General features: G+C 44.9%; 1 protein-coding gene across 8 annotated transcripts in view; it reads right to left on the bottom strand.

The window, feature by feature from the left end:
• The window catches only part of Mlh1 (mutL homolog 1), a 45,889-nt gene that overhangs the window by 3,610 nt on the left and 30,159 nt on the right, over nucleotides 1–12,120 (bottom strand). For all 8 annotated transcript variants that reach the window (XM_029481654.1, XM_029481657.1, XM_021172571.2 and 5 more), the window contains 4 exons: nucleotides 9,853–10,235; nucleotides 8,354–8,502; nucleotides 4,326–4,434; nucleotides 1,800–1,863 (listed from right to left, as the gene is read on the bottom strand). In XM_029481654.1, coding sequence (XP_029337514.1) covers nucleotides 1,800–1,863; nucleotides 4,326–4,434; nucleotides 8,354–8,502; nucleotides 9,853–10,235 — 705 coding nt within the window. The remainder of the gene's footprint in view (nucleotides 1–1,799; nucleotides 1,864–4,325; nucleotides 4,435–8,353; nucleotides 8,503–9,852; nucleotides 10,236–12,120) is intronic.

Raw genomic sequence — 12,120 nt, forward strand, 5'->3', positions numbered from 1 at the left:
TGGCCTCCACACCTGACCCTGTCCTCTGGCCTCCACACCTGACCCTGTCCTCTGGCCTCCACACCTGACCCTGTCCTCTGGCCTCCACACCTGACACTGTCCTCTGGCCTCCACACCTGACCCTGTCCTCTGGCCTCCACACAGGAACAATACCGAACACTATCCTCTGGCCTCCACATATGAACAACGCCTGACACTGTCCACACAGGAACAAAGGAGACAACCTGAAAAGCTTTCACAGCAAGATCTTGAATCTCAATAAAAATTTCCTATCATGAAACCTTCACGCTCAGACTGTTCTAAACAATGAGTAAATAATATCAACCCTACAAAACTTTTTCAGAAAAATGGTAAAGGAGAGCTTACAACTCCTCTGAGCGCCGCTTCATCTTCTACTAAAAGGACACATACAATACAAAACGACAGACTAGCAACACTCATGAACACAGACACAAAACTTATAAATACAACGTTAGGAAATGAAGTCTGGTAACATGTAACTAAGCAGGGTTCACACCAGGAGTGCAAGATTGGCTTAACTAACCATAGAAACTAGTCAATATATTTTACCATATTAATAGTCAAAAAATTAAAAATCCTATCTTAGAGGAAGAAAAACCATTTGAAAAAATTTCAGTGTCTATGACTAAGTTAAAAAGAAAAAAAAAAGATAATTTCCCCAAGTTCGTAAGGGCATCCACAAAAATTCGCTCCCAGCTACTGGCATACACAACAACAACAAGTATGATCCATTCCCTCAAGATCAGAACAAGAGAAGGGTTTCCATTCTTGCCACTTTAGTTAGCCCTGGACTGCAAGCCTTCAAGACAAAGGGCGGCATCCAAACTAGGTGTGAAGAGGGACAACTGCCTTCATCTCAGTATTATAACCACTTACGTAGAAAAACAGACTCTACAAAGGCTCTATCCAAAGTAGCAGTTTTGCTTAACTTTTTGGCTAGTGCATTTATAATCTGCAATAAACATCAGGAATTGAAACTGTTAAGTTGCCATGCATGGCACTTATAAAAAAGCGAAACATTAATAAAACAACTTTTCTCAAAAGTGATCTACAGATGAAATATAATCCTATCAAACTCCCAAAAGGCTGAATTAAAACCAGGCAACAAAACCATTTGGAACAGATGGGCTAAAACTGTTAGTGTATGCCTACTACCGTGCCACACCATCCCTGTTCTGGCACAGTTTTATAGAATATTTCTATCTTTAATTTCAAGTAAATATATAGTAACTTCTATAATAAGCATTTATTTAAGCTGGCTATAAAAGTAACTATTCACCTGGAAAGATTCAACCACAAAAACTTCATTGCAAATAATATGGTACAGATATTCCTAACAAACCTTGGGAAGTTAACATTTTGCTAAATAGGATATCACTTCATAGCTCATATTCTGAGAAATGACCAGGTGCAGTTTCAAAAGTAAGGAGGGGGCTGGAGAGATGGCTCAGCAGTTAAGAGCACTGACTGCTCATCCAGAGGTCCTGAGTTCAAATCCCAGCAACCACATGGTGGATCACAGCCATCTGTAATGGGATCTGATACCCTCTTCTGATGTGTCTGAAGACAGCTACAGTGTACTTACATATAATAATAAATAAGTCTTTGGGCAAGCAGAGCCAGAGCGAGCAGGGCTGGAGTGAGCAGAGGTCCTGAATTCAATTCCCAGCAACCACACGATGGCTCACAGCCATCTTTACAGATACAGAGTACTCATATACATAAAATAAATAAATAAATAAATCTTAAAAAAAAAAGTGAGGAGGAAAGAAACTTACCGATAACCTCAGAACACCAAAGTTGGCAAAATCATAAATGAGTATCTGGTAGAACAGCTCTTCACTGAAAGTGAGAACAATGAATGTGTGATTGAAGCCGAGTAGCACGGGCAGGATGGGACAAAGATGCTGCTGCCTGGCTAAGGAGGTCCTCTCTATGCAAAGGACTGGGATTCCCAGTGTTGACTCCTGCCAGGACTCTGCAGCCATCCCTCCTGGACAAGTCCAATTACTAAGTCCGGCTAGTCTCACTAGGGCTGTAAAAGGTTTCAGACAGTGGTAATGAATTTTATGACACTGTTTGTTTACTGTTCCCCAGTTAACGAAGAGCACTAGAGATCACCTTTGACAATCCACCATTCAACACCATAGGGTGGAGTGTTTGCCTAGCATATGAAGGCCTAGGTTCTACCCTTGGCACCACAGAAAGTGTGTAGGTGAAAGCGGTTATGGAGTACAGAAAGGGCAGTGTTGTCCTGAATCATCAGAAACGAACCCTAAGGCAGAATTATCCTGCACTGCTGGGGGGTGGGAGGTAGGAAGGAGAAAAGGTCTTGCTATGTAGCCTGACCTGGAACTTACAATCATTCTCTACCTACACTTGACAAGTGCTGGATTGCAGGTATTTGCCCCATGTCATGGTTTAAATATGCTTGGCCAAGGGCGTGGCACTATTTGGAGGTGTGGCCCTGTTGGAGTAGGTGTGTCACTGTGGGCGTGGGCTTTAAGACCCTCACCCTAGCTGTCTGGAAGTCAGTCTTCAGATGAAGATGGAGAACTCTCAGCTCTGCCTGCACCATGCCTGCCTGGATGCTGCCATGCGCCTGCCTTGATGATAATGAACTGAACCTCTGAACCTGTAAACCAGGCCCAATTAAATATTGTCCTTATAATGTTGCCTTGGTCATGGTGTCTGTTCACAGCAGTAAAACCCTAACTAAGACACCCCACATCTGGAAGTATATTGATATTTGAATTAGTATGTTGTACTGGCTGACAATAATCCAAGAACAGCTATTAAGTAGGTATACTGAATTACTAATTAAAACCACATGTTCTTCCTCATATGCAAATCCTAACCTATAGTATAAATATGTAAACAAAGTACGTGTGGGTACAGTTTAACATGTAGAGAGAAGAACAGGAAGGCTAGATATTAGGGGATGAGAAAGGACTAAACTCAGGTAAATGACACTAGCCATGAAAGCTCACTGTTTTCTAGTTCCAATACTATTGTCGTATGAGATTTGCTATACTAAATCATTTTGGATTTCAAATTAGGGATGTCATGTCAGTAAGAAGTTGCAGTTTGGGTTCTAGCCTTGACTGCTATTGTGAGATCACCGAAGCTGCACACAGGTAAGCTGTAGAGACATGCAAGCCACACACTCACGAGTGCTAGAAAAGCCAAAGCAGGGAGAAGAGAGTTCCCAACAACCCAGCTCATGCACACTGTTGTGACTGGGGTGCAACTGACAGAGCAAGGCTGTAAGGGCAGAACTAGCTGTGGCTGAGCTCTCTGCTCCTGGTCCGCTGAGGTCAGGAACCCAGCTGACTCATGCTCCGGCCACGGCAGCCAGGAGGCGCTCTTATCACATCGCCTTTCCTACAACCACAGACCGCTTCTCCTCAAAAATGGAGCCTAGATAAACCTATCTTCCTGTAAGTTGCTTCTCGCCATATATTTGGTCGTAGGAATGAGAAAAGGAGCTAATAAGCTGAACGAGCAATGGGACTCAGCACTATGACCCAAAGGCCTCAACTCGAGAAATTACGGTGATTCCGGAGCAGGTACCATGCCAGTAGTGGGCTTTAGGATGGGGGCTGCTTCTAGACTAGAGATATAAATGATTCATGTACCATGTCCATGTGTACAGTGTCTGTTCTATTTAGAAGGCCAAGAAGTACCTTAAGGTCACAGAAAGACTTAGAAGTCCCAGAGTAGATAAACAATACACAGTGGACACGAGGAGGGTATACTTACTACAAGCTCTAGATGCAATAGATCTAAAGTCCCTGGAAACAATTAAGATGTCCCCAGGTTTAAACAGGGTAAATGGCACTACTGGGCTTGCCCTTCCTATGTAGTGCAATACCTGACTTTGGTGGCTGCATTCCCATGCCAGGGAGAGGCATGGGCTTCCTTCTACTGCCTCTCAGCAACTCTGCTGCACATATGAGACACCAGATCTCTAACAGCACGAAGCCCTCAACACCTGGTCCTTAGTTAATGTTTACTGAGTGCTGAGACAAGAGTTGGGCTTCTCAAGTTAGTTATCCCTACAAAATCCCAATCAAATTGAGTCTTACTAACCTATGTATAGGTTAGATACATTAAATAGAGAATAGAAAAGAAATTTCCCATCATGTAAATGGGAAACGGTCAACCCTGGATTTGAACTCATAACTGGACTCTCAAGGCTATATCCTTTCCGGCCACTTCACTTGCTCCTCCACCCTCCTGCACTGGTGCCTACCCCCAGAGATGGCTCTTGTGGTGGCTGTGCTGCTCTCACAGAGATGTACCTGAGCTTGGTAGTGTTGAGGAGGTACAGCTTGGTCTGGTGCTGCGCCAAGGCCCACTGAGGATTCACACAGCCCACAAAGGAATGGTTACGGAGCATCTCCCGGAGAGCTAGAAACAAACAAAACCATGTAAGTAATGGAACCGTAGTAAAGCCCTCTTCACACCTCCAGTCCCACACAAGTAAAGTTGCATCAACTGGGCTCCGGTTGAAAGAAGCCAAATGTGGGGTAAAACAATCCACCTCTTAAGATGCAAAAGGCAAACGATTTATATAATCTGAAGAGAACCCAGACCTACAGAGTCAACTCATCTAGGACATGGGGCTCACAGAGCTTGGGCCACTAACCAGGAAGCATGCAGAAGCTGGACTCAGACCCCTCTATACCTTTTTAGCAAATGTACAACTTGTTCTTCCTGTGGGTCCCCTAACAAGTCAGGCAGGGGCTGTCTCTGTCTCTGCTCCCTGCCAATGAATCCCTTTCCCTATCTTGAACGCCTTATTGGGCCTCAGTGGGAGATGATGTGCCTCATCCTGCTGGGACTGGAAGTTCTCGGGTGGGGTTGTATCCAAGGGGACGGTGCAATGGGGGAAGGGATTTGTAAGGGTGGGAGACTGGGAAGAGAGGAGGGAGGGGAGCTGTGATGGGGATGTAAACTGAATAAAATAAATATATATATACTAAAAGGCTAAGGGTCAAAATGAAAGGCAGAGAGGGCAGCCAGAGATGTGGCGAGAGCCAGCTTTGCGGAGAGTGAAAGGCTTCTGCAGAGCTGGGCACTTGGGCATTTACAGGCTATGGCAGTGTAAAAGGACAAGAGAAGAACTGAAATGGGGAACATGAAAGATCAATGCCCACTGTTGGAACTGAAATTCCAAGGACTGCACCCCTCGCATAAACCCATGTCTATTCAATCACTTGATGTCTTTATGCTAACAGTAAAGAAAGGAAAGAAGACCGTGACATCCTGGGTGTATAGCCGTGACACCCTGGATGTATAGCCGTGACACCCTGGATGTATAGCCGTGACATCCTGGGTGTATAGCCGTGACACCCTGGATGTATAGCCGTGACGCCCTGGGTGTATAGCCATCAGCTGATCTTTGACTGGTTTAAAGGCAGGTTACCTGAGAACCCTATTGGAGATTTTGGGTTAAATTAATAGCAGGCTCCAAGTAATTCCCCAAAATAAAGTACTAGTAAGTAGCAGCTATGTGAGTGTGCGTGGTGTTAGTGTATGTGTGTATTATTATAAAAGAGAAACAGGGATCCAAGTTTCAGAGTCCAGAAACAAGCACAGAAGACCTGCAGATTGTAGACAGAGCATGGACAGAGCGCTGAGGATCTCAGCAACTTTTGAGCAGGACATGATTGCAAATGTAAGCAGAACTCAGAAGAACTGGGTAGGACTTCTTAACACGCAGAACTGACTGCTGCTGAAACAAAGGCAGGTAACACGCTAGACAACATCAGTGGCCCAAAGAAATGCTCACAATTCAGCCTAGAAAGGCAAAGAGAAGACTCGAGGACAAAAGAACACTTAAATGAACTCAGAAAAGAGGGCTGACCATGAGTATGAAATATATGATTCACAGCTGAATTTTTAACAGTAGAAATCATAAGAGTACTACCCTCAATGCCCAAGAAAAACCATTATCAACCTGGAGTTCCAAATAGAAGTGAATTTGGAGGCTGGAGAGATGGCTCAGCACTTAAAAAGAACTGACTGCTCTTCCAAAGGTCCTGAGTTCAAATCCCAGCAACCACATAGTGGTTCACAACCATCTGTAATGAGATCTGACGCCCTCTTCTGGTGTGTCTGAAGACAGCTACTGTGTACTTACCTATAACAATAAATAAATCTTAAAAAAAAAAAGAAGTGATTTTGAGGAAACAGAACTCAACCTGTCACTGCTGTCGCTGCTCTGTTTGTGAGTTTTCACGGCTGTGTAAGTTCTGTAACGATGTCTCATACAGAGGCTTGCTGTCTTCTTCTATAGAATAAGCACCAGCAATCCCTCCCTTTCTACTGGAAACTCCATGTCTTTACAGGATGTTCTATGTAGGTGGAAATGATTATTTTTAATGCTGGAGAACATCAAATAATCTTGACTAATGACCCACTGGAGGAGAAAGAGCAGTGGAATCACTTGAAATGAGGCCAGAGTTTCCAAGAGGAACACTCATGGCCTTCTCTCTCCATCTCCAGCTACTGTGGGGTGGGGTGGGGGCACTCAGCCAGCAGGAAAGCAGACTCCATGTCTGCTAGTCCAGCACAGGCCCTTGTTCACAGGACTTGAAGGGCTGCATTTCACCCCACCTGCAACACTCCTCTAGCCTCAGTTTCTCCTTTGTGATTTCCTCCATTCTACAAAGACCAAAATACACAAAATCCTTTTTTTATATCAAAGCTAAGCCTTAAAATTGAGACTGTGGGTCTTGACATACTCTCTGTACCAACAAAGAAAGCTCAGCTAAGGAGGAGTCCTGCTAAATAGATCAGACAGCACCCTGCCTTCTTCTAGTATTTAAAATTGCTTTAAGAGCTCCCAGCTTGGAAAGCAATACAAGAAAAGAACAACCACAGCACATTTCATGGAAATAAAACTCAGAAGCCAACTGGCACCGTGTACAGTGGGCAGAAGCCCAGTCACAGGAAGATGCTGTGGATTACATGTAGCAATGCCAGAGTGACAGAGGGGCGGGTGGAGGAGGCTCAGACAGACAGACAGACCTGGAGAAATTTATGAAACAAAGTTCAGGCCTTCCCGTGTGACATGATGGTGACTGAGAGAGGAAATGAAGAGGCAGATGTAGAGCAGCTGTTGGAGAAGGTTCAGGGTTAGAGGGCACAGTGCCACTTTGCTTCTGAGCTCTACAGCCTTTTCAAAAATTAATCCAGGAGGTAGGTGTGCTGGCAGAGCCCTGCAATCCCAGCTCTAGAAGGTGGGAGCAGAGCTGAGAACCCAGGCTAATGTTGGCTACCCTGAGCTAACAGTGAGACCCTGTCTCAAACAAGATGATTACGATCCAGATGGTCATAATATATAATCTATAAGAATATTGAAATTGACTTATTCTCATTCTTCCCCTCTCCCATGTGTGTGTGTGGTCATGCATATGCCATAGGACACATGCAAATTAGAGGACAACTTTCAGGAGTTTGTTTTCTCTTTCTTCTGTGTGGGTCCCAAGGATCAAACTCAGGTTATCAAGCCTGTGGTGAGTGCTTTTACCCACGCTGCAGCCTCTGGGCGTACTCCTGACAGATGAAACCAGAAAGATCATGGCTAGATGACAGACTCAAGCAGAGCTGCCACCTGGAGCCTGCACACTACCCTACACTTGGAACATTAGTGTCCCCTAAGGTGTGGCCAGTCTCCTTACACACCTGCTTACACCCCTGACCCCATCCTCTGAACAGCATTCAGCTAATTTCCTAGTAACAGGACTAGGATGAAGTCTGGCACCCAACTATTCTCAAAAGCTATTTCTAAGGATGACAGGGACTTCTCAGCCTTCAGGATATAGAAATATCCCATGCTTTTCACAGGGTCTTACTAGTTACTTCTAGTCAGTCTGGCGATCTTGTAGGATAAATACTACTACTTTCTGAGGCAAAGAACAGCTCAGTTACAGTGTGAGGTCACACAGCAACAGTGGAGTCCAGGATCTGAACTGAGCCAGTGGCAGGACCTGTCCACCCCCAGCTAACCACACCCCCATCTGAAAGGATAAGGACTTTGCTGCTCATTCACAATGCTGCTTTTAGCAGTAACAGAAACAAAGCAGAAATTTCTGCAATGACCATTATAGTCGACCCTTCCATTAATAGAAATACCAGTTAATTCTTCTTAAAATCAATAGATTATTTCCCCCTTCTCTTCCTGTAGAGAACAGTCCTCTGGGTAAGGGAAAATAGCTTGCCCGTGCAGCATGAGGCCGTGCCCACCTGACAACCTGAGTGCTTTCTGCATTTGCAAAGCCCTCACTCACTGCCACGCAGATCTCAGCGTACTCTTACGTACTCTCATGGCACCGCTCACTAATCTCTTCCTGGAGACTCAAGACACTGGTGAGATTAATGATCCTCCTCCGGGGGTAGCAAGCAGCCGTCATTTCCTTCCCGGAAGCATTTTCCACCATTTCCACATCAGAGTCCTCCCGATGTCTCTTTCTGCAATGAAGAGAAGAACTGACAGGTTGTTATTCTTGCATTTTATTTAGAACCCAGCTAAATGTAAGGGTTGTACTCTGGAGAAAGGAGCAGCTTCTCCCTGCTGTGGCTGCATCTACACAGCTGTGCCATGGTAGACCAGCCGCTGTCCTGTGTCACATTACTTGTCTGACAACACTCAGATCTCAAGGCCTTTGAGCAAGTAAACTGACCTTGTCCCGCCTCAGTCATGCTTCCTGTCATGATGATCATGGACTAATCCTCTGAATTATGTGGAAGCCCTTAAATGCTTTCTTTTGTACGTTGCCTTGGTCATGCTGTCCCTTCGTACCAATAGAAAAGTAACTAAGACAAAAGACTTTGGGAAAGGTGACACTTGAGTTGAGACATGAATGACAAGAGTCCAGCATCTCCTAGGTTGAGAAACACCAAGGGCAGTAAAAGGATGGAAGCTCAGCCAACCAGACCAGCCACGAGTCACTCGGCTATCGTATTGTAGTAAGATGCAGGCTATCATCAATGTGCAGTGGGAAGCCTTGGGAAGGCTTCAGGATTAGCAATACATCCCTATTATTGCTTTAAAGTGTTTGACTGCTCTGTGATAAATAGCACTTAATTCCCCTAATGATGAACAAGTGAAATATTCCCTGGCAGGGTAAGAGCATTAAATAAGATAATACATGTAAAGTACCCATGCTTGAAAAATACCTGCATCATTTTATTCTATGGGAAAACTTGTTTGGATGCTGTCTTGCTTACATAGTAAAGGAATGATCAACTGGAGTTGAGTAGTATGTCGAAGTACAATGTTCACTTCAGTACCAGAGTTCCTGCTAGCACCTAGAACATGCATGCCAGGCAAGTGATTTTAAATTGAGCACTAGGGTTAATACCAGCTCATGATAGGAATGAAGCCTCGCCACCTCCCGAGTCTCCCAGAGACTCAGACTGCGAACTTGCTCAAGGTTAAATGACAGCCTCTTGACTCCAGCTCCTCACGGCTCTTTCCCCACAAGCTCGCGTACTTGAGGGAAGCCTGTAAACCAGGCTGCTTCTGGAGGACCAGAGGCAGCTGTGGCAGGATGGAAGCGCCATTTTAGGCTCCTCTCTTCAGTCATCTCTGATGGCAAGGCTTTATTAAAAACAGAAGCTACATCTCTGTGCCTGATGATGTATTAACTAAAATATAAAACTGTAGACATTTAAGGACTCTCACAGGAAATCGCGTGAGATACTGTCAAATGCAGACAGTAAACAAGGCCACCGCACTGCCCCAGTAGAGTAGAAGGGGCAACTGATTTGTGGAGAACCTACTGGAAGAGTTTTAGTGAGGAACACAGGAGGCCATACCTGGAGCTGCCTGGACTGGAAGTGGGTGCCGCTTTCTGGGCTGCGTCTGAAGTCTCCATTAGTGATTCCCTCTCCAAGTTCTCGCTCTCAGCAGCTGCTTCAGCGGGGGCTGGGAGAGCAAGCATCTCCTCGTCCTTCCGCGTGGCCCGTTCAGGAGAGCCTTCTGTCCTGGCCCCTCGGACAGGGACAGGGTCCTGGGGCTGGCTGGGCCCAAGGCTGCTTACAGGCTGCAGAAAGGCGTCAAGCTTCTGATCCCGGGAGTCCGTACGGACCATCTGGTAAGCGTAGACCTTGTCGCCACTTCCACTAGTGGACGAGGAAGCCACCCCTGTCGTGGGTCTAACTGCCTCCCCAGAGGGCCCAGCAAGTCCTGGAAGCAAGGTCTGTTTCAAGATAGAAAAGAGTAAAAAAGGCCAGGTTTTAGCACATAAATGTCCAGATCCCAAAACAGGACAGCAGTGGACAAAGATGTCAGAGCCAGATAGAGTTACATCACAGTAGAACATTCATAAGTATAACATTCAAGAATTAAGCAAAGTTCTTAAAATCTTATAATTAGGTTAATTTTTCTACTATAAAAAGATTCTATTTTATTTTTTATGGTAAAACACACACAGCAGGAAACACATCATTTTCAGCAGTTTAAAAGCTAGAATTGCATGGCAGTGAGTACACTCACAGAGCTGTGACTCTATCTCCAGAACTTTTTACCCTCACAACTCACACTTAACTTCCCATTCCCTCTCACCTCAGGCCCTGGAAACTATCATTGTGCTGCCTTTGAAAATTTGCTGGCGGACTGAGCCACGATTCTCATGAGCACTCTACCACTGACCTATAGCCTCAGAATTCCACGTCTAAATATACTTCCTTTCTTCATTCTGTCCACCGGAGTCTGAGAGTGAGCGACTACCCAGAAACTGTGAAAACCCAGGTCCCAGATACTGGATACTGCTTACCAAATACCAATTCCTGACATGAACTAGAGCACCTTCGAGAAACAGCCAATCCAGCAGGGGCTGGAAAAGAAGCACAAGGCTTCCCTCAACATCTTGCATTGCCAGACACAAGAAATCATGAAGTCTAATGGTACTGGGTCCAAAAAGATGAAGGAACACCGAAAAGGGACTTCAACTGGACAAAAAAATGGGAAAAAGACAAACGTCTACAAGTGATTAACATGGTTGCTTTGTTAATTGCTGTGACTCAGAAAGTAGGGAGGGAACAACAGTTCTAACAAATGAGAGTAAGTTTTATGCAGAAGATTCCTGTCAATTAATATAGGACAATTCTTAAGCAAATGGATGGAACAAGAATATCATCCTGAGAGAGGTAACCTAATCATAAATGCACCCCCTGATGAGTGGATCTCAGCCCAAAAGCTCGGGATATCCAAATACAAGTCACAGACCACATGAAGCTCAAGAAGAAGGAAGACCAAAGTGTGGATGCTTCAGTCCTCCTTAGAGGAGGAAGAAAATACTCACAGGAGGAAATATGGAGACAAATTGTGGAGCAGAGACTGAAGGAAAGGCCATCCAGAGACCGCTCCACCTGGGGATCCATCCCAGATACAGTCACCAAACCCAAACACTATTGCAGATATCAAGAAGTGCTTGTTGACAGGAGCCTGATATAGCTGTCTCCTGAGAGGCTCTACCAGAGTCAAATACAGAGGCGGATGCTCACAGACAACCATTGGACTGAGCACAGGGTCCCCAACGGAGGAGAGAAAGAACTGAAGGAGCTGAAGGGATTTGTAACCCCATAGGAAGAACAATGATACCAACCAACCAGACCCCCTAGAGCTCTCAGGGACTAAATCACCAACCAAAGAGTACACATGGAGGGACCCATGGCTCCAGCTGCATATGTAGGCCTTGTTGGGCATCAATGTGAGGACAGGCCCTTGGGCCTGTGAAGGCTCGATGCCCCAGTGTAGAATGCCAGGGTGGGGAAGTAAGAGTGGGTGGATGGGTGGGGAAACACCTCATAGAAGCAGGGGTAGGAGGGATGGGATAAAGGGGTTTCTGGAGGGGAAACTGGGAAAGGGGATAACATTTGAAATGTAAATAAAGAAAATATCAAATAAAAGAAAAGAAAATAAAGAGAAATATATATATATATACATACATATGCATAAATAAATAAATAAATAAATAAATAAATAAATAAATACAGGACAAGATGATAAAGTTTAGTCTTACAATCTAAAGCAATAACTGATTATAGTATTGGGGACACTTGTAAGTTATATCCTGGAGGGCA

Source organism: Mus caroli, chromosome 9 (genome assembly GCF_900094665.2).
Source record: "Mus caroli chromosome 9, CAROLI_EIJ_v1.1, whole genome shotgun sequence".
Classification (NCBI taxonomy): domain Eukaryota; kingdom Metazoa; phylum Chordata; class Mammalia; order Rodentia; family Muridae; genus Mus; species Mus caroli.